The 25,000-nt window shown below is 51.3% G+C and overlaps 4 protein-coding genes across 8 annotated transcripts; 3 read left to right on the top strand and 1 right to left on the bottom strand.

The window, feature by feature from the left end:
• Positions 1-5: 5 nt before the first annotated feature.
• Positions 6-3,307, top strand: fbxw5 (F-box and WD repeat domain containing 5; the record flags this gene model as incomplete). Its single annotated transcript, XM_041243761.1, has 5 exons — positions 6-314; positions 620-797; positions 1,258-1,405; positions 1,816-2,028; positions 2,188-3,307. Coding segments are annotated over 5 exons (1,128 nt in total), but the record flags the coding sequence as incomplete, so codon positions are not given.
• A 348-nt stretch (positions 3,308-3,655) lies between these two features.
• Positions 3,656-6,536, top strand: LOC121310833 (putative uncharacterized protein ENSP00000383309). The gene is made up of 3 exons (XM_041243753.1): positions 3,656-3,735; positions 3,844-4,522; positions 5,562-6,536. The coding sequence occupies exons 1-3, from the start codon at positions 3,656-3,658 to the stop codon at positions 5,769-5,771; spliced, it is 969 nt and encodes a 322-aa protein (XP_041099687.1). The 3' UTR covers positions 5,772-6,536.
• A 94-nt stretch (positions 6,537-6,630) lies between these two features.
• Positions 6,631-20,276, bottom strand: traf2b (Tnf receptor-associated factor 2b). Of its 3 annotated transcripts, none has more exons than XM_041243755.1 (11): positions 19,989-20,276; positions 15,266-15,460; positions 14,637-14,715; positions 14,021-14,119; positions 10,171-10,332; positions 9,449-9,523; positions 9,084-9,158; positions 8,329-8,787; positions 7,770-7,947; positions 7,219-7,367; positions 6,631-6,884 (listed from the first exon to the last, which is right to left on the bottom strand). In XM_041243755.1, the coding sequence occupies exons 2-11, from the start codon at positions 15,433-15,435 to the stop codon at positions 6,666-6,668; spliced, it is 1,665 nt and encodes a 554-aa protein (XP_041099689.1). In that variant the 5' UTR covers positions 15,436-15,460; positions 19,989-20,276; the 3' UTR covers positions 6,631-6,665. The 3 variants fall into 3 exon arrangements, with proteins under 3 accessions (XP_041099689.1, XP_041099690.1, XP_041099688.1); XM_041243756.1 differs by lacking the exon at positions 19,989-20,276 and adding an exon at positions 18,662-19,978; XM_041243754.1 differs by lacking the exon at positions 19,989-20,276 and adding an exon at positions 16,924-18,532.
• Positions 20,277-20,664: 388 nt separating this feature from the next.
• coq4 (coenzyme Q4 homolog (S. cerevisiae)) lies at positions 20,665-24,994 on the top strand. Of its 3 annotated transcripts, none has more exons than XM_041243757.1 (6): positions 20,665-20,887; positions 21,680-21,856; positions 22,061-22,157; positions 22,512-22,614; positions 22,697-22,826; positions 23,646-23,945. In XM_041243757.1, exons 1-6 carry the CDS (start codon positions 20,791-20,793, stop codon positions 23,792-23,794), a joined length of 753 nt encoding a protein of 250 aa, XP_041099691.1. In that variant the 5' UTR covers positions 20,665-20,790; the 3' UTR covers positions 23,795-23,945. The 3 variants fall into 3 exon arrangements, with proteins under 3 accessions (XP_041099691.1, XP_041099694.1, XP_041099693.1); XM_041243760.1 differs by lacking the exon at positions 23,646-23,945 and adding an exon at positions 23,472-23,618 and having other exon boundaries at positions 20,668-20,887; XM_041243759.1 differs by lacking the exon at positions 23,646-23,945 and adding an exon at positions 24,836-24,994 and having other exon boundaries at positions 20,670-20,887.
• Positions 24,995-25,000: the final 6 nt, after the last annotated feature.

Here is a 25,000-nt window from a genome sequence, read left to right as displayed (position 1 = left end):
AGGATGTGGAGTCCGAGAACATGAACGTGGTGAAGCGTCTGTTTAAGATCCAGAACCGGAACGCCAGCACGATCCGCACAGTGATGGTGGCGGACTGCCGGCGCCACGACTCCCCCGAGCTGCTGCTGGACTATGAGGAGCAGGCAGCCGCGAGCGGGGAGCAGCGGGGGGCGCGCCGAGGCCCCCTGGTGTTCGACCTGGGCAGTGACAGCGAGGACAAGGAGGAGGAGGTGGTGAGGGGGGGAGCAGCAGTGGGGGGGGGGCACCCCGACCCCACCCCTGGCCTGGAGCAGCTGCGAGACAACATCCTCCAGGTAACTCCCCGAGCAGCCACCAGGGGGTGGCGATGCGCAATGAACAACATTTTACAAAACTTTTTACTGAGCCTGTGCGCCCGCTGCAGGGTTCAGAACTTGAATGTGACAGCTTGGGTTCTGAATTGTTGCCAGTGTTTTTTTTTTTTATTGTAATGTGTACTGGAACAAACCCTGTGCTGGATTCAAAGCTCAGTGAATCTGCCTTCGTGTTGCAGAGTGGGGTGCATTAGCTTTGAAGAGATGAGGTTCAGGATGGTCAGTAATGCTCTGGCTGGATTAACCCCTCCCTCTCCCCCCTCCAGGGCAGTCGCAGGCCGGACATCGAAGACAAGCAGCTGGAGGCCAAAGTGTCTGCATTCCTGGGCATGACCCGCACGCGGCACACTGACCCCTCCCTGCTGAGCGACCCCGCGGGGCCGAGCAACAAAAAATACCTGATCTTCACCATGGGCAGCCTCACCTACTCCCCGCACCAGATAGGTGAGAGAGCCAGGAGCACAGGCCAGGCAGCGTGGCGTCAAGGGTTAGCATTGACCTGGCATGGAACAGCAATGCAGCTCCTGGCTCTGCTGTCCTAATTACTGGAACTGTCTCCAGACAAGAGCTGTGATGCACAGACTGGCTCTCCTCTCAGTGAGTGCGACGGGAGCTGTCATGCACAGACTGGCTCTCCTCTCAGTGAGTGCGACGGGAGCTGTCATGCACAGACTGGCTCTCCTCTCAGTGAGTGCGACGGGAGCTGTCTCCTCTCACAGTGAGTGCGACGGGAGCTGTCATGCACAGACTGGCTCTCCTCTCGGTGAGTGCGACGGGAGCTGTCATGCACAGACTGGCTCTCCTCTCAGTGAGTGCGACGGGAGCTGTCATGCACAGACTGGCTCTCCTCTCAGTGAGTGCGACGGGAGCTGTCATGCACAGACTGGCTCTCCTCTTCTCTCAGGTATCATGCAGATTCTCCCCGAGCAGATGACGACCACGGGGCCGGTGCTGGGGAAGGAGCGAAGGTCAGAGGAGTTCTTTGATTCGCTGGATCACGTGATTGACATCCACGGGCACATCATCGGCATGGGGCTGTCACCTGACCACAGGTGAGTTCAGAGTGCGAGGGATAGAGCTGGCCTGCTGGCTGTGTGATCTCTCACTCTGTCCCTCTCTCAGGTGTCTCTGTGTGAATAGCCGTGCCTGGCCTGCTGGCTGTGTGATCTCTCACTCTGTCCCTCTCTCAGGTGTCTCTGTGTGAATAGCCGTGCCTGGCCTGCTGGCTTTGTGATCTCTCACTCTGTCCCTCTCTCAGGTGTCTCTGTGTGAATAGCCGTGCCTGGCCTGCTGGCTTTGTGATCTCTCACTCTGTCCCTCTCTCAGGTGTCTCTGTGTGAATAGCCGTGCCTGGCCTGCTGGCTGTGTGATCTCTCACTCTGTCCCTCTCTCAGGTATCTCTGTGTGAATAGCCGTGTCTGGCCTGCTGGCTGTGTGATCTCTCACTCTGTCCCTCTCTCAGGTATCTCTATGTGAATAGCCGTGCCTGGCCCACGGGCTGTGTGATCTCTGACCCCATGGCCCCGCCCCCGATCGCGGAGGAGATCGATCTGCACGTGTTCGACCTGAAGACACTGCGCGAGGAGAGGCGGAGCCTGCGAGCCCATCGCGCCTTCACACCCAACGACGAGTGCTTCTTCATCTTCCTGGACGTGAGCCGGGACTTTGTGGCCAGGTACCGAGGAGAGATAAACTCGGAGGAGAAGAGAGGACTTGTACAATTAATTGAACTAGCGAATGGTGCAGTATTTAACAGTACAAGCTTCTAATGCAGTACTGTATCTGCTAGCTCCTGGTACACTGTATAATCGCCCCTCTCTTTGTCTCCCCCTAGTGGCGCAGAGGACAAGCACGGCTACATCTGGGACCGGCACTACAACATCTGCCTGGCCAAGCTGCAACACGAAGACGTGGTCAACTCCGTGGCCTTCAGCCCCGTGGACCAGGAGCTGCTGCTGACTGCCAGCGATGACGCCACCATCAAGGTGTGGCGCTCACCCCGCACCCTGCGGATCAGAGAGGCCAGCCGGCCGCGCCCCCGGAGACAGCTCTTCAACTGGCTGAGAAACGGCAAGCAGGACCAGAGCCAGGGCCAGAGTCAGGGCCAGAGCTAGCCCTCCCTCCTCCTCCTCCTCCTCCTCCTCCTCCTCCTCGGCAGCCCCAACTCACTGCAGCTTCTTCCTTACAGATCCTATTGCACAGTCCTCCCACCCCATTCCAGGTTTTACTGCGAGCTTGATCAGCCATCGCATATCGGTAGCTCAGGTGTGTTTTATTATTAAACTCCTAGTGAAACCAGGAGTGGATCAAACTGCTGTGCAGCGGGGGTCTTCATTTCCCTCCCAGGCACTAATGTGAAGTAATGTGACGGACAGAGCCTGTGAAACTGCAGTGCAGTGTGTCCGGCGCTCGGGAGTTCAGTGCTGTGGCTGTGGGCCGGCCAGACGCTGCCAGGGAAGCCTTCTTTCCACTGTGATTTGAGCTTCACGAGTGCAGAGAGTTTCCCAGCCTCAGCGCTCGGATCATTCGAACCACGCAGGGCTTGTGAGAGACACTGAACTGCATAGACGGAGTCGTTTTCCTCCTTCGCACGCAGGCTCTCTTCTGCCTTCTACAGCCTGTTTGTAACCGAGACACACGAGGCTCGCTGCGCAACTACAGGAAGAGCACACGCGTGTATCCATTGAGTAATATCAGTGAGGAAGGAACGCTGGCTCTGTACCCAGCAAGCCCTCCTCTCCCCTCCGCTCTCGCGGCACACGCTCCCTCGTTTAGTTTCTACACGCTGTCCTTGCGGATGTGTTTTTATTTGAGGTTTTAGCCTTTAGCTTTGTGAGGAGCATTCGAGAGACGAGGGCTGTGCGTCCTTAACCCTTTCTGTGCTCGCACTGATCTGAGAGTTCACTGTAGCAAATATATTTCCACTGTCGGGTCATTAAAAAAAAAGAACAAAATCAAATGTTCCTGTATTTTATAAAAAGCAAATAAAAACCAAAAATGTAATAAATAAAAACACAGAACCATTTTACATTTCAATTTGAATATAATTGAGCACTGCATGGTGTGTGTATATATATATATATGTATATGTATATTTATATATTTGTAGGAATAAATCCACAGGTACCATCCTGTTTCAACACAGTTTTGCAGTGGGGATGTTATAATTTCTTATTCTAGAAGAAGGTGGACCGACCCTGACTGTTGACAAAGGTCAGTCAAAACCACACGCCTTGTCACACTATATAAAGTGTTGTGCTAGATCTGCTCTTACTAACTCTTGAGCATTCCTGTGATGACTAATGTGTACACCAGGGGGCAGTGATGCCACTCTGCTGTCTGTCTCACTGGGGCACACGCACACAGACACGCACACACAGACGTACGCACGCACCTTGCTGCAACCATGAAAAGAAAAACAATAATATTTGATTGAATTGATATTTCAGTACAAGATCATTTATTTTAGAAGTACACTTAACTGAGACAGCGAAGCATCAGATAAGTTTAAAACACACCGCGACACTCATTACACTGAATCCCACCGCGATACACCGCCAGCATTACACCGAATCCCACCGCGATACACCGCCAGCATTACACCGAATCCCACCGCGATACACCGCCAGCATTACACCGAATCCCACCGCGATACACCGCCAGCATTACACCGAATCCCACCGCGATACCCGCCAGCATTACACCGAATCCCGCCGCGATACACCGCCAGCATTACACCGAATCCCACCGCGATACACCGCCAGCATTACACCGAATCCCACCGCGATACACCGCCAGCATTACACCGAATCCCACCGCGATACACCGCCAGCATTACACCGAATCCCACCGCGATACACCGCCAGCATTACACCGAATCCCACCGCGATACACCGCCAGCATTACACCGAATCCCACCGCGATACACCGCCAGCATTACACCGAATCCCGCCGCGATACACCGCCAGCATTACACCGAATCCCGCCGCGATACACCGCCAGCATTACACCGAATCCCGCCGCGATACACCGCCAGCATTACACCGAATCCCGCCGCGATACACCGCCAGCATTACACCGAATCCCGCCGCGATACACCGCCAGCATTACACCGAATCCCGCCGCGATACACCGCCAGCATTACACCGAATCCCGCCGCGATACACCGCCAGCATTACACCGAATCCCACCGCGATACACCGCCAGCATTACACCGAATCCCACCGCGATACACCGCCAGCATTACACCGAATCCCACCGCGATACACCGCCAGCATTACACCGAATCCCACCGCGATACACCGCCAGCATTACACCGAATCCCACCGCGATACACCGCCAGCATTACACCGAATCCCACCGCGATACACCGCCAGCATTACACCGAATCCCACCGCGATACACCGCCAGCATTACACCGAATCCCACCGCGATACACCGCCAGCATTACACCGAATCCCACCGCGATACACCGCCAGCATTACACCGAATCCCACCGCGATACACCGCCAGCATTACACCGAATCCCACCGCGATACACCGCCAGCATTACACCGAATCCCACCGCGATACACCGCCAGCATTACACCGAATCCCACCGCGATACACCGCCAGCATTACACCGAATCCCACCGCGATACACCGCCAGCATTACACCGAATCCCACCGCGATACACCGCCAGCATTACACCGAATCCCACCGCGATACACCGCCAGCATTACACCGAATCCCACCGCGATACACCGCCAGCATTACACCGAATCCCACCGCGATACACCGCCAGCATTACACCGAATCCCACCGCGATACACCGCCAGCATTACACCGAATCCCACCGCGATACACCGCCAGCATTACACCGAATCCCACCGCGATACACCGCCAGCATTACACCGAATCCCACCGCGATACCCCGCCAGCATTACACCGAATCCCACCGCGATACATGCCAGCATTACACCGAATCCCACCGCGATACACCGCCAGCATTACACCGAATCCCACCGCGATACACCGCCAGCATTACACCGAATCCCACCGCGATACCCCGCCAGCATTACACCGAATCCCACCGCGATACCCCGCCAGCATTACACCGCACAATCCCAAACCAGGGACACGATACACCGCCAGCATTACACCGAATCCCACCAGTGAGATGGAGCAGCGGGGTGTTTCAGTCGCTGCTCCTGCAGTGAGCAGCTCACAGTCTGAGCAGAGTCTCCCTTCAGAAAGGACACAGTCTGAGCAGAGTCTCCCTTCAGAAAGGACACAGTCTGAGCAGAGTCTCCCTTCAGAAAGGACACAGTCTGAGCAGAGTCTCCCTTCAGAAAGGACACAGTCTGAGCAGAGTCTCCCTTCAGAAAGAATACAGTCAATACAGAATACAGTACCTTCAAGGTATCCTCCACGGATAACCTTTGCTCTCACGCCAGTTCAGCTGTTTTTTTTATTGAGGGTGAAAGATTTAATCAGAAACTAATTATTTTTGTTTCTATGACGACGTCATCATAGAACACAGAGCTGCTGCAAGTCCCCCAGGAGTTTGAGATTCCCAGAGTAAGAGCTCGGCTGCCCTCCCTGCAGCATGGCTAATATTACTGTCATTAGAATAGGGATTTCTGTCACCCAGGTAATAGAAATCTATGTACATGTGTTATAGGCTGGCTTTGTTGTACATTTGTACAGCTCAGGACACACATTAAATACCAGACTGCCTTCCCTGTGGGGCAATCTGATGCAACAGATCAGAGACCCGCTGTAATGGCAGCTCAGCCCATTGCAGTGAATGGAAAGGCAGGAGCTGGACTGGAACCTGCGCCCGCCCAGCGCTTCAAAAGAATGAAGAGCAGACTCTGCTGGGGAGAGGAGAGTGCTGAGTTCAGTGTCATGAACTCACCAGCCAATAGGGGGAGCGCCATTACACTGTGCCTCCATTTCTGTATAGCACTATTATTATTATTATTATTATTATTATTATTATTATTATATATATATATATATATATATATATATATTTTATATGAGCAATGTTTCTTTTTAATTAGCCTTTTAAAATGCTTCATCTTTCTTTCTGTATCTCAAGCTATTTCCGTCACTGGAAGGCAAATACGTTCGCTGTGCTCTTTATTTTACTTCAGGTTACAAAGCCTTGGTCAGGAGCCCTGCCCAGACACTTGCTCACAACCGAGCCCCCCCCTGGGGGCTCAGACACTTGCTCACAACCCCCAGCCCCAGGGACCTGCTCCCTGTCCCCCCAGCCCCTGATCATCCCAGCCCAGTCCCCAGGACCCCAGCCCCCTGCTCCCTGTTCATAGCCCGGTCAGGTCGACGATGGCTTTGATGAAGATGGTGTCATCTCGCAGGTACGAGCTCTTGCCCTCCAGCTTGGCGAGCGGGCAGAAGAGCGGGCAGCCGCTGGCGATGTTCATCTCGCTGACCGGCCGCTGGAAGGAGGAGGAGGTGACGTCGGGGCGGAAGGCGTCGATGATGTGCTCCCGGTTATTCTGGTCCAGTAGCATCAGGGTGACCTGCAAGGAGATGGTCCTGCTTTAAAATCGCTGCCAGGTTTGGAGACCAGAGAACACATTTACTGAGGGTTTTACTCTACTGTCCCTGAAAATTTGTTCATCCTAAACCTGGACAAGCAACCAGATACACAGCAGCCCTCCAGTTCACCGCTAGTCTGGTGCTGCCTATATGTATTGCGCTAGAAGAGATGTCAAGAGACCGTAATGAGAAATGGGAGGGCATCCCTGCACACAGGAGATGGACAGGAGCTTTCACAGACCCTTAACAGCGACTGGCAGGTATCCCAAACGGGGTTTACAGCACACTGAAAAGTTCCAGGCGAGTTCAGAATACCTTCTGGTTGAAGGGCCACTTGAGCAGGGCGTCGCTGTTACCCTTCATCACAACGAAGAAGAGAGAGAGGTGCGTCCCGCGCCCCGTCCCGTCTCCGTTCAGGTACAGACGCAGGCACATCTTGTACCCGTACTTACTGGTGTAGAACCCTGTGGACAGAGAGGGAGAGAGAGAGGGGTGAGTGTGCCAGCCCTGCTCTGTGCGCAGAGAGAGAGAGGCGTGAGTGTACCAGCCCTGCAAATACATTGCACTGCAAGAGTAAGCTGCTGGAAGCACACACACACACACACACACACACACACACACACACAATCTCAGATCAATTACTCATTGCAATGACCAGCTACAGCAGACATGCCAGACTTTACTGTGCCGCAGTATTAAGAGTGCTTTCCAGTGAGCCTCTAGGGCGACGAGCGCATGGGTTTTCCCTGTTTGATCTGATCGCTGGGTTTCACCCTCCGCTCTGCAGCCCTGCCCACACTCTGAACAGCTGAGTGCTGCTCATATGAAGTCATGCACAATGATGCACTCGCTGTCTGATCACTGACCTGGGGAGAACATGGCCGGGTTGCGCCCCTCCCTGGCGTTCTGCCGTTTCCGGGTGAACTCCCCGATCCTCCAGATGAAGATCCCGTCGTAAGTGCTGAACTCCTGCTCCTTGAGCTTCTGCTCCAGCTCGGCTATGGCCAGGTCCTTCAGAGCCAGAGAGCGCTCCATCTGCCTGACCTGCGGAGAGAGCAGCAGCACAGCGATGGAATAGACTGAGAGAAGCCAGCAGAGGGCGCCCAACCCAGGATCACGGCGCACACACACACACACAGAGTCATCTCACATTTACATTGACAGTGTAGCTATTGTTGCTGTGAGCTGGATTTCCCACTTATTAAACAGTGTTGAGAATAACCCAGCTTCAGGGACACGCGAAATGAAAGGTAAACGGAACTTAGGCGTTAAAGGGAAACCCGAAGCGTGTGGAATTACAGTGGGAGTGACACTACAGCAGCAGTTTTTGACCTTTTTAAACATTAAATAAGCCGTGCCTTTTAAAACCAACGGCCGCTTGGACAGCCCTGATGGTGCTGCTTTGCTGTAGCCCTGGACCCTGACCTTGTGTGTGAGGGAGTCCATGCTCTGCTGATCCAGGCGATGCTGCTGGCTGTAGGCCTCCAGCGTCAGGGAGCTCTTCTCCACCTCGCGGTTCAGAACACACACGATGTTCTCGAAGGTGGAGAGCTTCCGCGCCAACGCCTCGCACAGCTTGGGAAGGGCCTGAGCCTTGCCGCTGTACCCGTTGAGCCGTGTGTCAGCAAGGGGGAGCAACGTGGCCGCGGCGCCCCCCTCCTCCTCCTCCTCCTCCTCCCCCTCGGAGCAGTACAGCCCCAGGCTGCCCAGCCGCTGCTCCAGGTGACGGATCGAGCTGCCCAGCTCCTGCGCCTTGCTGTGGGGTGCCTGCAGGCTGCGTGGCTGCCCCTCCCTCTCTCGCAGGCTCTGCACCGCAGCCAGCAGCATGCGCAGGTGCTCCGCCACGCTGCCCTGCTCGTGATGCAGCATCTTCTCATTCTCCACCTGGAAGACAAAGAACAGTGTAGAACCAGAACACCGAGAGGCACAGAGCACAGCAGATCAACACTGAGCACAGCGGATCAGCACCGAGCAGAGCACAGCGGATCAGCACCGAGCACAGAGCACAGCGGATCAGCACCGAGCACAGAGCACAGCGGATCAGCACCGAGCACAGAGCACAGCGGATCAGCACCGAGCACACCAAGGTAACATTATTCAGCAGCTTTCATTGGACTCTACGAAGTTGAGGGAGTTCACTATGAGGAAGTGCAGCCCTGGCGTTAGCTTCTTGTACTTACAATGGCATTGCATCCCACAGCACTGAATCTGCATGAGCTTTTGTATTTGCTGCAGGATCTCGCATGATCTGCAAACTGGAGGAGAAAAAGCAAAGAGAGAAAATGAGTTCAGTGCAGAGCATGAAAACAAACACAGCTGACAGCACACTCAGGGCTGCAATCACAGGAACGCTCAAGCGATTTTATTAGCACTAAACATGCACCGTAACCCACAGGACTGTTTGCAAAGCAGCTCAACTTAACAGGGACTTTCCATCCAGCTGCTGACAGCAATAAAGACTTCAACAGAAAACATGGAAAATTCTGGGCTCTCCGGACTTTCCGGGCTCTCCTCCTACAGGATCACAAACCCCCTGAAATGTTACCTTTTCTCGCAGGATTTTCTTCTTTCCACATCCTTCGCATTGCAGCGGAAACTTCTGACAGATTTCATCATGAGCCTGCAGGCAATGAAAAAAAAAACCATGCAAGTTAAAATCTCTCTATTTAAAAAAAATAAAATAAAACCCATAAGAAAAAAATAAATAAATAAATCACACGCTTTTTTTTTTTTTTTTACTTTGCCAAACCCTGCTGCTGCTTGAAAACAGCTTTCTCCTCTGCCCCAGCACACTCTGCTTCCAGTGAAGCAAGCTACAAAATCCCCTGAGGCCTCACTATGAACCCTGTGCGCTCCAGCTTCTCAGAAAGTGCTCTCCACTGCGGTAATAAAAACCGACGTGTATCAAACTGTGACGCCCTGAACGCAGAGAACAGCTCACTTCAAAACCAACCAGAGAGAGGTTCGCTCATTTACTGGAACTACAGACACCAACAATCAGGATCCCAGTCATGACATGCTTCAGAGCTCCTGGAGGCCACAGGTAGGCTTTCAAAGGTCACCAGGATGTGACGAGTGAAAAGGTTCACAATACGGATTCATTCATTCAGCGGGAGATCCACAGTGATGTTCCAGACCCACAGCCCACATGCTCTGTGAATCAGTCAGCACTGAGTTTCACAGAGGATCAGCAGTCTCAGTCAGACCTGTCTGTCTCTATGCTTGACGGGCTGTGCCCTGCACTAATCCCTACGGGTCTCGACTCACCTTGATGTGCTTGAAGCTGAAGGTCAGTTTGCAGTACCTGCAGTTGAGGGTTCTCTCTGGGCACTCTCGCTCACTGTGCTGCTCCTTCTCACTGAGCTTGATCATCTCCTGGCAAGCCTGGCACTGAACCAGCGAGCACTCACACCTCCCCTCATGGCTAGTCTGTGGGGGAGCACACCAGGGGCTGCGTTAAACAAAGGGTTCGAACCTCAGGGCAGTGACATCCTGCAAGCGGTCCAGAACAGCAGGGTTCAAAAGAGCCGCATTGCAGAGCGCATGCATTCAATTTACAATGTGTCCCTGCGCTTTACCATACCTCTCTGTGCTTTACAATGCTTCCCTACGCTTTACAATACCTCTCTGTGCTTTATAATGCTTCCCCAAGCTTTACCAGACCTCTCTGTGCTTTACAATGCTTTACCATACCACTCTGTGCTTTACCATGCTGTCACAGTGCTTTACCATGCTGTCACAGTGCTTTGCCATGCTGTCACAGTGCTTTGCCATGCTGTCACAGTGCTTTGCCATGCTGTCACAGTGCTTTGCCATGCTGTCACAGTGCTTTGCCATGCTGTCACAGTGCTTTACCATGCTGTCACAGTGCTTTGCCATGCTGTCACAGTGCTTTGCTGTGCCAGATTGAACACAGCTTGCAGTGACGAGTTCAATAGGCTGTGAGATTCATATCTCAGAACAGCAAACACTGTATGAAAGCAGGCCAGGCCCAGTTCACACCCACGCTGGGTTTCAATGCGCTGTAACTGAAATAACTGTGCAATGAGGACGTGAGACCCAGGGAGTCCGCGCCCCGCCTGGGATGAGCCTTCACTTACTCATACAGAGAGTGTGCAGAGTGCAGGAGCACACAGACTCACACAGAAACGCGATCAGGTCAGGTGGCTGTCGGGGCAACGAAGCCCTTCTAATTTGCCCTACAGGCTAAGTGTTTGGTGTGTGTGCAAGACCTCGAGCCGAGAGTGAAGCGTGGATTCTGAACTCACACTCACAGTCCCTGTAATCTATTCATTGCATTAGCATGTCTGTTCAGATTGCAACAGCCTGCAGACTAACGACAAAAGACTCAAGCAGGTGTGGCTGGACTCTCTTATCATAACTGAGCAGCTGCAGACACCTACAGGGCAAAGGGGGCCCCATAACCACAGCCAGTGAACATGAACACGATCCTCATGAAAACCAGGCTAGCGTCAGTGCAGAGTCCAAGCCAGCACACTCACAGGGAAAATCCACCAGCGTCTGGACACAGAGAGGCAGTGCTGCAATAGCAGAGGAGCCGTTTCACACACTCTACAGACTGAACCTGTATTAAACACGACTATGAATAAGGATGCCACTCTGCCAGCCTCTCCTCTGTAAAGCATGGGGGGGGGGCATCCCCTGTGCTGCTCATCTAAATAAACACATGGAAGAACATCGATATAATTGCACGCGTCTATCTTCTGATCTAGCTCTCTGTTTGTATAGGAATCCCATCAGCACAGACATGCCGAGATCAAGGAGAGGTGCAGACCCAGGTCCCCTCCCCCTGGTCCAAGGAAGCCCCTGCTCCCCCCCCTCAAGGCAGTGCTGGGAGCACACCAGGACCCGACAGCAGCACGGTGAGTAACGCTCTGCTCTGCATCTCTTTCTTTGTTTTTTCCTGTCGATGATTGAAAGATGAAACTTGTGTCAATCTGTTAAAATGAGCGCTGATCGCAGCTCTCTCTGTGGTAAAGGAACAGAGATGAAGTGACAGAACCGCAATGAAGCATGCCCATGTTAAAGTGCACGAGTCATGGTTAATACAAGCAGGTTGCAAAGCAGGCAGCGTTACCGCCATGAAGAACCGCTGAATCGGCTTTTAAAAGCTCCGCGGGCATCTCCTCCTCCTCTTAGAGGAGTCTGCAGAGGTTAATAACAGCAGGGCCAACGACACGCTCTCCCTGCACACTCAGCAAACTGGAACCAGCTGGTGAGCCCAAGTGGATCTCAACAAAGCCGACTGGAGGAATGATGAAAAGCAGCATTCGTATTCCCAGAAGAGCAGCAGATTGTGCCTTCTGCTTTTAAACACAGATTCTAGGTAGTTCAGGTCAATCTGCTGAGACCATGAGGGGAGAGAGGTAGGCGAGACTGAGCAGGACAGAACAGGATTGGGCAGGACTGGGCAGGACAGAGCAGGATTGGGCAGGACTGTAAAGGACTGAGCAGGACAGAGCAGGACAGTGAAGGACTGAGCAGGACAATGAAGGACTGAGCTATGAGGTCAAGCTGAAGAACAACACAGAGAGGGACCAGAACAAAAAAATTCCAGCTTGGAAATCCCAACCAATTAACTCTGGAAGAGCGGAGGTAATAAACGCCTGCAATTACAGGGGAAATGAAATCAATGAGATAAAGAGGCTGTTACTGGCACACAGTGACTGGAAACCTTTCACATAGTCTTTATAAGCAGGCAGCTGCTCGGACAGCCTTTTTAAATAGATAACAGATCAAACACAAAGGCCACTGTGTGGATTCAAAGGGCATCAGCATCCTGTGCGACGGTTCAGAGGAGACAGACCGTGTTCTGTGCGACGGTTCAGAGGAGACGGACCGTGTTCTGTGCGACGGTTCAGAGGAGACGGACCGTGTTCTGTGCGACGGTTCAGAGGAGACGGACCGTGTTCTGTGCGACGGTTCAGAGGAGACGGACCGTGTTCTGTGCGACGGTTCAGAGGAGACGGACCGTGTTCTGTGCGACGGTTCAGAGGAGACGGACCGCGTTCTGTGCGACGTGCTGTGCGACGGTTCAGAGGAGACGGACCGCGTTCTGTGCGACGGTTCAGAGGAGACGGACCGTTCTGTGCGACGGTTCAGAGGAGACGGACCGTGTTCTGTGCGACGGTTCAGAGGAGACGGACCGTGTTCTGTGCGACGGTTCAGAGGAGACGGACCGTGTTCTGTGCGACGGTTCAGAGGAGACGGACCGTGTTCTGTGTTCTGTGTTCTATTGCAGCAGCCCATTGTCTTGAATTCATGAAGTCTCTGCTTCTGTATTCATGTCGTCTGATGCATTTACATTGAGACTTGACTTCCGCGCTTAACACGATTACAGCAAGAGATCAGAACAATATAGTTAAAGAGAAAATCCAAAAACAGACAGCTGCCAGTTAAAGGAAATTACAAAAGGATCCTGTCTTCAAAATGAGGGCAATGGCCCTGAAAGGGTTAAAACAGACAACCCCCCCCCCCCCCCCCCCCATCAATGTGTTTGACAACAAACAGTGGAGGGGGCTGGAGGACCTGGAGGACAGAACCATTTTTAATGATCTAAACACACACACACACTATATATATATATAAGCCCATGTGAAATTGTGCTTGTATCTGTAGAGTCACATGTGGGTGGGGTGCGGGTACAGCCTTGATCGGAAAGCTCGGTACTTTCCACACTGCAGCCAATCAGATCAGTGCACATGACAAAAGGAAACCAGGGTATTTCCAGCCCTGCAGAAACTCAAACACACTGCGCTCCGTGTCTGACTGCAGCACAAAGACTCATTATAGGAGAGACCTGCTCTAGCACTTGTGCATGCAGTTTTACAGGGTGTTCTCGTTTTAATGCTCATATCAATCAGGAAATGAAGCACACACACGCTCTTCATCTCTTCTGAGGAGCTCTCAAAGCTGTTATTATTCACAAGCGCTTTGTGACTGATGGCCAGTTCCTGGGTTTCTTCAAGTTAGATCTTGAGGGTGGGAGTGCAGGATGTTCTCATGCATCATCTATTTAAGAAGGTTCTGGTTTCAATTTCACAGACTGCCACACACACACACACACACACACACACACACACATTTCAGCACATACCTCGTACTCCTTAATGGATCCTTTCCATGAACAGCCCTCGTTGTTGCAAACCGCTGGTAAATTTTCAATTTCCCTGCGAGCAGCATTATCTGGAAAAGCCTAATTTAAAATAAAAAGAAAGCCTTTAATCCTGGGAGTGCAGAGTGTGCTCCCTCCTCACTGAGCGCTTCATTCTGTACTGCGTCCCTCCCTCTCCCTCTCCCAACAGAAGCTTCTGTTAATCAAGACTAGGATCATTTCCTTTAAATGTTAACTACATAGGGTTAGGGTCCAGTGTGTGCGAGGGGGACAGTTATAACCTCCAACTGCTGCAAGTAGCAACGGCAGGTTTCAATGGGTCCGCCCCTGTTTACAGATTAAACACTGGGGCCCATCCTGAGCCAGCTCACAGTCCTGTTTATAAAAGAATAACTCATAGTTCAATGCTGTGATTTACATACCAGCATGAGGATGGGACTTTTTACTGAGCAGAGAGATGCTTTTGGAATGCAGATGAGCGAGATTAAGAGTTTAGAAGATGACAGAGTTCAAAACAATCTCGGGACTTTTTTTTGCTGTGTAAAATGTCCCATGTGACAGAATTCTCTGGCAGTGAGAGAACCGGGGAAGCACTTACAGAATTTGTGTCTAAAATAGACGACGGCTCTTCGAAGATCTCTTCCTGTTCACAGGCTGTGCACCTCTGGGGTCCGGAGCTAGAGGCAGTGCAGAAAGACTGCTTTATTATCACAGTTCAATGCTCAGGTTCTCTCTCATTTCTGAAGCATGCAGCAGGAAGCTATTTCCAGATCAACCACGAGAGGAGCTTCAGCAGACTGTGGGGCTGGAGCGGAAACACACAAGGAACACTCCCTGCAATGCAAACCTACAGGAGGAGGAGGAGGAGGAGGAGGAGGAGGGATCCATTGAGGCACGAACAGAGACAGGCTGAGGAATGCTGTCCGGATTCATTATCCTGGAGACCTGGGGTCGCCAGCACTGCCTGGAGGCGCTGTGCTCTCCTGCATCATTCAGAAACCTTAGCGCTCAGCGCGCACGTATTAATCAAGCGCCATTTCTCTGAATGACAGTTTCAATTCCTCCTCTCTCTGAATGACAGTTTCAATTCTCCCAGCTCTTAAGAATGCAACTAGGTGACTGTATGACTGAGCCAAAAAGCTATTAAGATGGTCACACCAATAGTCCAGTCCAGGGTTCACAGTGAGCTTATGCAAAGCAGATGCTCAGAGCGAAACTGACCCTTACCTTGTGAGCTTGTTATAACAGAACGAGCAGAAGCGATGGCCGCACTGCGCCTGAACGGGTTTTCTTAAAATCCGAGAACACTCCCGGCACAGATATTTTGGTTCCAAGCTCGTCCCTAGAATTGTTAGAATGAAACCCGGTAAACTGGAATCTAGGGAGTTTTTTGCCATTGTATTCCATCAAACTGTGGTCTTCCTATAGAAAGAGACGAGAAAACAATTCAATTAGGAGCTGCACTGTGCATGATTGACAGCAATGCTTTGCTGTGCTGACATTTCTAATTCCAGTTCCAAAGGTTAAAGCCCTCTGGATGCTCACAGTAATGGGGCTCGCTCGTGGAAAACAAACACACAGCTTTGTTCCTTGTGGTAATTGTGCAAAACGCCTCCAATAACCACCCAGTCATTTCAGTTTCATTAAGGACAAATTATTTTAAATAATCATCCAGTTACAGCACGTGGCCACCAGGTAGTGCTAAGTAGTGACCCTTAAGAATTAGCGGTAAAAAACTAAACTTCAAAGCCAATTTTTATAAAGTTTTACAAACAGGCAAGTAACTATTCTGCCAACGCCTTGATCAGCTCATCAGACAAAACATCTGCGATTTAAGAAAGCTCTTCTCAGTAGAGGTAGGATCGTTCTGTATCAACACAGCATCATCACACCCCCCAATTTTCCAAGGTAATAGCACAGAGAAGCATGCTGCAGCACAGAGAAGCACCCTGCAGCACAGAGAAGCACAGAGAAGCACCCTGCAGCACAAAGAAGCACAGAGAAGCACAGAGAAGCACAGAGAAGCACAGAGAAGCACAGAGAAGCACCCTGCAGCACAGAGAAGCACAGAGAAGCACAGAGAAGCACAGAGAAGCACAGAGAAGCACAGAGAAGCACAGAGAAGCACAGAGAAGCACCCTGCAGCACAGAGAAGCACAGCAGCACAGAGAAGCACCCTGCAGCACAGAGAAGCACAGAGAAGCACCCTGCAGCACAGAGAAGCACACTGCAGCACAGAGAAGCACCCTGCAGCACAGAGAAGCACCCTGCAGCACAGAGAAGCACCCTGCAGCACAGAGAAGCATGCTGCAGCACAGAGAAGCACCCTGCAGCACAGAGAAGCACCCTGCAGCACAGAGAAGCACAGAGAAGCACAGAGAAGCACCGAGAAGCACAGAGAAGCACAGAGAAGCACCCTGCAGCACAGAGAAGCACAGAGAAGCACCCTGCAGCACAGAGAAGCACAGAGAAGCACAGAGAAGCACCCTGCAGCACAGAGAAGCATACAGAGAAGCACCCTGCAGCACAGAGAAGCATAGAGAAGCACCCTGCAGCATTGACAGGTCTGGGAAGCATGTTAAACCCTGGTAAATGCACAGTATAATTACAGGGGAAAGCAAGCTGCAGAACCACTGTGCAGGTTTACCAGGGGAAACCTTTCGAGGGATCAAGACGGAATCATCTCACACACGCTCAGGGGTTGGTACTTTGAAGCCACAGGTGACTTGTCTCCTATACCACGTAGAGGTGACCAACACAGATAGGAGTCCACACACACCCCCACACCTCTGGTAACGCCGCTGAGACGTGAGCTCCTGGATATATCAAAACCGCATCTCCCGGCAAAAGAGGGGTTTGGTTTAAGGATTGGAAAGAATGCACACCTGATAGCCTGATAGACTCTGATGGACTCTGGTAGACCAACGCTGAGACTCTGATGGACTCTGGTAGACCAACGCTGAGACTCTGATGGACTCTGGTGGTCCCTGGTAGACTGACATTCTGACAGATGCTGATGGACTCTGAAGGACACTGGTGGACTCTAATAGACCCTGATGTGAAGTGCCTGGCTGAGGGAGTGGTTGGTGCTACACATTTTACCAAGAGTTTCCTAATGAACAGTGAAGAGGCCCCTCTGTAGATCATGCTCCATGCCATGTCTTCTTTCAGCAGGGCAGATGCGCTGTGGCTTATCCTCTGTTTGAAGTTTTGTTTTCCAAGTCACATGGATGGATCAGACTCCCTGTATTGTGCATCCAGAGGGCCGTGTCTCCGAGTCAGTGCAGTCTGGCTCTCTCCCTCGAAGCGTTGATTTAGAACGGTAGGAAAATCAATCAGATTTCTTCAGAGGATGTCGAGTCTGTCTGAAGTTGCGCTTCAAGTGGAATGGTAGCAGCTGTTTAACCAGGGAGACTGTGAGAGATGAAGTACATCCTGCATTCAAACCCACACCCAGCAGGATTCAAATCAGGAGCTGTTTGTTCCACTGCCTGTACAAGTCACACTGTCTGTGGTTACAAACCAAAACAAACACTGAAGCGGATAGGAACATGGAAAAATTGAGGACTAGTCAAGCCTAATCTAGACAGACAAAGCCCTGTTTGTGTAATATTACAGTGCAGTGAATCCCATCACCTCTTCCACCCCTCGCTGCTAATGCAGCGCTGTGAGGCTCTTCTATCAAACACAAGCGGGCATGCTGGCAAAGAACTCAGCTGAACTAACAGGAACAGAGGAAGGGCCAGAGCCAAAGCTTGGTGACTGTACCACAAATAAACGAGAAAGATCAACCTACAAAGACAACGACAGTCAAAACAAACGAGGAACTGAAGCGTCCTTATCGGAAGGACGCTTTCGGGTTTCCCCAGACAACAGGAAGGAAAAGGGAACAGCTCTGAAAGTCATTGTTTTCAGTGGCGGTCAGCCATTCTGTTATTGCTCAGTGACTGAATAGCAGCTGAAGCATGGCTTCCACACAGACCCGTGTTCTGATGCACGGAGCAGCCCTGAACTGTCGGGTCGCTCAGCCAGGATCCGGGGCTGCCCAGACATGCCGGCATTCTCCTGTTTCAAATTGTAAAAGCTTCATCTTCCTGATTTAGAATAACTGCCAAAGCAAAAACACTTCCCTAAAGAACAAAGACAGCCCCGAGCCTGCAAAGCTAAGCACCGGCCATTCAGCAATGCGTGTTATAACAATATCTAAACACAGGGCAGAGAGGCGCCTCGCTCCCACTTCACAAAACGATGCACTGTTCCAATACTGATCAGCAGGCATGGTACAGCTGTGCTCTTATAGTTATAGTCACCGCACAGTGACAAGCCCCCAACATAACCCGACTGGAACAGCCTCTCGGGGAGAGATAATCCGACTGGAACAGCCTCTCGGGGGGAGATAACCCGACTGGAACAGCCTCTCAGGGAGAGCCGCAGAAATCTGCAACCCCCTGCGCGTTCTGCAAGACTTAGGAGCGCCTGCCAGCCTCGCGAGACCATTGCGAAATACATTGCGAAGTAAGTTTGCATTCTCGCCAAACCGCGCTTCTGTACCCTGTGAAACCTATCGACAGTTCAGAAACAAACAGGCTGGGAAACACCATGACGCGGAAAGTCAGTACTTACCAGATAATGCTTCTCTGCTGAACTGGCAGCTGCTTTAAAAAGTTTTTCTTTTCTAGAACAAGGCGGGGCTGACTCAGAACTGGGCGTAATTAATCATCAACGTCGATATAAAACATCAACAAGCGATACCTTTTCTATTTTACATAAATACAGTTAAACATAAATACAGTCTAAACATAACGTGCTAGCATGGCTTTGGGAAGAAGGAGATTTGATTATATGTAGCTTCTGCTTGTCGGTGTTTTCTGCTCTCCTTTAAGAATTCATTGATCCCTGTTAATCCATTCGCGTATCTCAATCACACCGAGAAACGCGTTCATATGAAAATGGATTCAATCAACTTTAAATCGGTCAAGTCTTCTATTTTCATTTACAAGCAGGGCGTAGAAACGAGAGACTGCAACTATTAACAAGCGACTAACCTTTATTCAATCTATAATGACAAAGTATTTTCTGGTTGACAAACCATTACATTCGTTAAGTGTAGCTATATTTACATAAAGACGAGTCACTTCTGCTTTTAAATAAAGACTCTTGCGATTTCAAAGCCAGCCGATGAAGCCATGTTCCTATAAACGCGTTTCTCAGTGTGACTGAGATGCACGAATGGATTGGGATCAAATTAATTTTTTAAAGCAGAGTAGAGAAGTCGGAGGGAAGCGCCGACGATGGGAAGCCCTAATTAGATTGGACGTTATTATAATAATTAAATAAAAGCCAGTTACCAGATTGCGATACAGTATTAGTCATTTTAATAATATTTTACTGAAAAATGCTCATTATATAAATAAAGAATAATGGTATTGTTTTATTGTTAATAAAAAGGTGTTTCGTTATACAAGTTACAAAATTAATACAAATTCGGTTTGGGATTTAAGTCCGCATTATTTTTGTAGCTAAATATTGAACTAAATCTTAAATCTCTTAACACGATTTAACATTTAGCTAAATATTTAACTGGCAGCTAAATCTGGAGTTTTAAGTTAAATCTGGAAAAAAAGTCTTAAAATATGAACACTTTTTGTTACACGTGACACCCAATACAGTCGATGTGTTAATATGCATATAACTCGTATTAATATTTACTTGTATTAAAATGGATGTGTATTCAGCTGTATAATGTGTATCTAATTCGGGAAAAAAAAAAAAAATTCAATGTTCATAATTCATAATCTGTACCTTTAAAAATGAATCTATTAACGATTCCTTTCTGCTGCTCCACACCTGTGCATTAACGGAATATATCAGTGAACATGTAGGAATTAGCAGCTGCGAGGCTACCTGATGCACTTTGATCAAAGCCAGGTAAGGAAGCGTTGTGTCTTACCAATATGCGCTGCACCCGGGACTGCAGACATGAAGCCGGGAACACTCCGCTTCAGAGGGTCGGGTATGAGGAAAGTGAAAGGGACCTCCATTTACTCAGAATAGAAAGCTACGAGAGAATCGAGGCGACAGCGATATCAAAAGTGATACTCGAGTGATGCGTTCCGGTCAGCAAGGGTCTCCCGACACCCAGCTAGATGCTGTTGACCGGGACCTCCGAACCGAAGGGGTTAAAAGTGTAAACTCTCTTTAGAACTGCATTCATTCAATAGGCAGCATTGCTACTGGCATTGACAGCCAATGCATATTGTATCCGGATTGATCCAACTTGTGCTCAATCTACGGTACTGGCATTTAGTGTCCCGGGAATGCATAGCGAATTGCCAGGACACCGGCTTCTTTGAGCCGGGACGATCCACGGGAAAACAGGGCCTGGTGCGTTTCTCGCTTTCTTTGCGCTGTTATCTGAGCTCTTATTAAACTGCTCACTTCACAGCGATACAGTAAGGGACTGTCAGCCATACAGCAATCAGCGGGTACATGCTTGTAGTCCCTATATCTTCCAGCTTTCCAACAAATACCTGATATAAACGAAAAATTAAACAACAACAATGCATTAAATGGATTTCATGGAAAACAAATACACTAAAAAATCTATATAATGAATATTTTTCTTGGCCTTTCAGAGGACGGACGGGACTTAAATGAACTACAAGTCCCATGATGCAGCGTAAACGTCCATTTCCGTCTCCCGGTCGATAAAGCGGCTGTAAGTAAGTCGGCAGAGACGGCGTGTCTTTGAAATGGAGACGCTGCTAAGAGGCGTGCGGGCTGCGCTGCATTGCGGCTCGGCGCAGAAGTGCAAGACGCTGCTGTTTGATAGACGGAGGTTATTTTCAGGTAAGTTCGCTGATAGTTTTCGAAGCACCGCAAGACGTGTAATATCCCCCTGGAAAAACAGGAAAGCGCAACGGAACTGGCGCAACGCTATGAACCCCTACAGCGGCGCGCTTGTGAATTTGACCCCTGTTCCTGAAACCTGTCAGGCGGACTCTGTGATATAGTAAGAGCGACCCAGCAGCCTACAGCCTACCCGTGTGCATTCCAGCAACTGCAGCGAAATCTACTCTCCAGGCTAAATCAGGCTTTCTTCGTTGTGTTCTTTCTCCAAACCAGGTGTCCAAACTGTCCGTCTGTTGACATCCCGGTGCCCTGTTACATACCGAGTCCACGTTTATTATTAACCAGAGCCAAAACGAGCTTTCAAAACCGATGCCACGCCCGAAAGGGCTGTGCTGAGCAGAGTTGCTCCAGCGTGTTAATAAGACTCCCGCATAGCAGTGATACTCCGTGCTCGATCAGCCCCAGTGTGTCCAGGCATCAAGCTCAGGCGTGTCTTATTATTAAACTCGCAGTGAAACCAGGAAGGGATCAAAGTGTGCTTGGTACGGGCTTTCCTTGGCACTTTTAGCTGCTGTTCTGGCCTCTTTTTTTGAGCAGTACCCTCTCACCCCACATGCCCCTGTTGAAGGCTGTATCTGAGGAACCCCTCTTCTGACTCGCCCAAGCGAGGGCTGTTCTTCTGAAATGATACCCTGTGTGCTTTGAATGAAGGCAGGACTGGGTCATTCTATACTGTGTGTGTTTGTACTGCTCTCGTATTGCAGTAACATAGCTTCTCGTGTATTGTAGCGGATGTGATCAGACTCTCTCTGCACTCGGAACACGCTGGTTTTGCGGCTGCGGGTCACGGTGATGATGAGCGCTACTGCCGACTCTACCGGACCCACATCCCCACCACCCCGGTGCAGAAGGCTCTGCTGGCGGTCGGGTCCGGTGTGGCTGCGCTGCTGGACCCCTACCGACACGGTGAGGACCCGGGGGCAGAGTGAGGGATCCATGCTTTACTGTGCTGTGCTACCCTACTAACTATCAACATCCAGGACCCCTCTCTCTCCAGCCTGCATATTCCTCTCCCTCATTCTCCCATCCTGCCTCTCTGTAGTCATCTATCTTCTGTCTCTACTCCCGTTTCTGTTCTCTCCTACATTCCTTTCTCCTCTCTCTCTGCAGACATGGTCGCTGTGCTGGGTGAGACGACAGGCGAGCTGGCTCTGAGACGGCTGCGTGATCGGATGAGGGGCGACCCCGAGGGTTACCAGATCCTGCAGTACGTCTGGTCAGAGAGAGGGAGGGGGACGGGGGTCGCTGTTATAAACGGGGAGAGGAGACTAGGACAGGCAGGATTGCCACTGCCTCCTCCACTGTTTGGGCACCTAGAGCCAGTATAAGGCTGAAAGAGGAAAGGAAAGATTTAAACGGGCCGGGCCACTCCTTGCAGCAGCAGGTAACTGTAACGCACACACACAACCAGCTCTTAAAGAAACCACACTTGAACGAGGCGCTAGCGGCTTGAACCAGACTCTCAGACGGCTTGGAAACGTCATGGCTGATCCCTGCGAATGCTGTGTGCCGGTACGGCTGTCCAGGCAGAGTGCCTGACGGGAGTGTGTTTGTCGTGCAGGGAGAGGCCCCGCATCAGAGTGTCCACCCTGGATCTGGGGCGGCTCGGAGCGATGCCCGATGGCAGCTTCGGGAGAGAGTACCTGCGCTTCCTCGAGGAGAACGTGAGCATGCCTAACTGTTCAGCACTGATGTAATGACACACGTCCTCTCTGATGTAATGCAGTGGGATCTCCCTCTCCTCAGGGCGTGACCCCGGACTCTCGTGCGGATGTGAAGTTCGTTGATGACGAGGAGCTGGCCTTTGTTATCCAGCGGTACCGCGAGGTTCACGACTTCATGCACACGCTGCTCGGCATGCCCACCAACATGCTGGGTGAGTGAGAGGCGGTCCTGCCCTGCCCTGCAGCACACAGAGCCCAGGCTGAAACAGCAGAGCTGTAGCAGTGTCCTTCCTCAGTGTATAGAGGCCAGCCTGCACACAGAACACACAGCATCCTTCCAAAGTGAAGGATACCTTAAATACACTTTGATGTTCATTGAACAGTTCAGTGTGCTGTAAACCCCATTTGGGAGACCAGCCAGTTGCTGTTAAGAGTCTGGAAAACTCCTGTCCATCTCCTCCTGTGTGCAGGGATGCCCTCCCATGCGTAGAACTGACACCTCACTTCAAGAAGTCTTTTCTACACTCGCTGGGTTTAATAGTTGCTCAGCCTGTCAGTTTTGTGATTATTCTGTGAAGTTCATCCACTCAGGGGGGCTCTCATTGTAAGTGAGAGTCATTTCTCATTACGGTCTCTTGAACAAACTGCCCCAAAGGACATCTCTTGTAAGGATGATAAGAGCCACGCTGCACACCGCGTCCTCACTTATAAAACAGAAAGGAGCAGCAGCGTGGAGCGGAGTTCAGAGCGGCAGGGAGGGAGGGCAGGGAATTAGCGTCTAGACTCGTTTAGGAGGAAACGGTCACAAAGGAGGCATCTGCTGAGTGAAACGAGTCAACCTGCTCTCTCTCTCTCAGGGGAGGTGGTGGTGAAGTGGTTTGAGGCGGTAACCTGCTCCCTCTCTCTCTCTCAGGGGAGGTGGTGGTGAAGTGGTTTGAGGCGGTAACCTGCTCTCTCTCTCTCTCTCAGGGGAGGTGGTGGTGAAGTGGTTTGAGGCGGTAACCTGCTCTCTCTCTCCGTCTCTCTCTCAGGGGAGGTGGTGGTGAAGTGGTTTGAGGTGGTAACCTGCTCTCTCTCTCCGTCTCTCTCTCTCTCAGGGGAGGTGGTGGTGAAGTGGTTTGAGGTGGTAACCTTCTCTCTCTCTCTCTCTCTCAGGGGAGGTGGTGGTGAAGTGGTTTGAGGCGGTAACCTGCTCTCTCTCTCCGTCTCTCTCTCAGGGGAGGTGGTGGTGAAGTGGTTTGAGGCGGTAACCTGCTCTCTCTCTCCGTCTCTCTCTCTCTCAGGGGAGGTGGTGGTGAAGTGGTTTGAGGCGGTAACCTGCTCTCTCTCTCTCTCTCAGGGGAGGTGGTGGTGAAGTGGTTTGAGGCCTGCTCTCTCTCTCTCTCTCTCTCAGGGGAGGTGGTGGTGAAGTGGTTTGAGGCGGTAACCTGCTCTCTCTCTCCGTCTCTCTCTCTCTCAGGGGAGGTGGTGGTGAAGTGGTTTGAGGCGGTAACCTGCTCTCTCTCTCCGTCTCTCTCTCTGGTGGTGAAGTGGTTTGAGGCGGTAACTGCTCTCTCTCTCTCTCTCTCTCAGGGGAGGTGGTGGTGAAGTGGTTTGAGGCGGTAACCTGCTCTCTCTCTCTCTCTCTCTCTCTCTCTCTCTCTCTCTCTCAGGGGAGGTGGTGGTGAAGTGGTTTGAGGCGGTAACCTGCTCTCTCTCTCCGTCTCTCTCTCTCAGGGGAGGTGGTGGTGAAGTGGTTTGAGGTGGTCTCTCTCTCTCTCCGTCTCTCTCTCTCTCTGGTGGTGAAGTGGTTTGAGGCGGTAACCTGCTCTCTCTCTCCGTCTCTCTCTCTCTCAGGGGAGGTGGTGGTGAAGTGGTTTGAGGCGGTAACCTGCTCTCTCTCTCTGTCTCTCTCTCTCTCAGGGTTTGGGCTGTAACCTGCTCTCTCTCTCCGTCTCTCTCTCAGGGGAGTGGTGGTGACCTGAGGCTCTCTCTCTGCTCTCTCTCTCTCTCTCTCAGGGGAGGTGGTGGTGAAGTGGTTTGAGGCGGTAACCTGCTCTCTCTCTCTCTCTCTCTCTCTCTGGTGGTGAAGTGGTTTGAGGCGGTCCTGCTCTCTCTCTCTCTCTCTCTCTCAGGGGAGGTGGTGGTGAAGTGGTTTGAGGCGGTAACCTGCTCTCTCTCTCTCTCTCTCTCTCTCTCTCTCTCTCTCTCTCTCTCTCTCAGGGGAGGTTCCGTGGTGGTGGGGAGGTGGTGGTGAAGTGGTTTGAGATGGTTCAGACTGGCTTGCCCATGTGCATGCTGGGAGCAGTGTTGGGACCCCTTCGCCTCTCAGCCAGGTAAACGCAGCCCACACTCTCTGATCAGACAGGATGCAGGCACAGGACTGTCTGCATGTCGCTCCGCCCCC

This window comes from Polyodon spathula, unplaced genomic scaffold (genome assembly GCF_017654505.1).
Source record: "Polyodon spathula isolate WHYD16114869_AA unplaced genomic scaffold, ASM1765450v1 scaffolds_2631, whole genome shotgun sequence".
NCBI lineage: Eukaryota > Metazoa > Chordata > Actinopteri > Acipenseriformes > Polyodontidae > Polyodon > Polyodon spathula.
Note: the sequence above shows the minus strand (reverse complement) of the source record. Positions and strands in the feature narration are given on the sequence as shown.

Excerpts from the sequence above, each read along its gene's own strand:
- traf2b (XM_041243755.1), bottom strand. The coding sequence starts at position 15,435 with ATGGCAAAAAACTCCCTAGATTCCAGTTTACCGGGTTTCATTCTAACA. Across the intron at positions 9,159-9,448 it reads AGAAAATCCTGCGAGAAAAG|TTTGCAGATCATGCGAGATC; the intron begins GTAACATTTCAG and ends TTTCTCCTCCAG. Across the intron at positions 8,788-9,083 it reads CTGTGGGATGCAATGCCATT|GTGGAGAATGAGAAGATGCT; the intron begins GTAAGTACAAGA and ends TTTGTCTTCCAG.
- LOC121310833 (XM_041243753.1), top strand. The coding sequence starts at position 3,656 with ATGTGTACACCAGGGGGCAGTGATGCCACTCTGCTGTCTGTCTCACTG. Across the intron at positions 3,736-3,843 it reads ACAGACACGCACACACAGAC|CGAAGCATCAGATAAGTTTA; the intron begins GTACGCACGCAC and ends TAACTGAGACAG. Across the intron at positions 4,523-5,561 it reads ATCCCGCCGCGATACACCGC|AGTCTGAGCAGAGTCTCCCT; the intron begins CAGCATTACACC and ends TGAGCAGCTCAC.
- coq4 (XM_041243757.1), top strand. The coding sequence starts at position 20,791 with ATGGAGACGCTGCTAAGAGGCGTGCGGGCTGCGCTGCATTGCGGCTCG. Across the intron at positions 22,158-22,511 it reads GAGGGTTACCAGATCCTGCA|GGAGAGGCCCCGCATCAGAG; the intron begins GTACGTCTGGTC and ends TTTGTCGTGCAG. Across the intron at positions 22,827-23,645 it reads CATGCCCACCAACATGCTGG|GGGAGGTGGTGGTGAAGTGG; the intron begins GTGAGTGAGAGG and ends TCTCTCTCTCAG.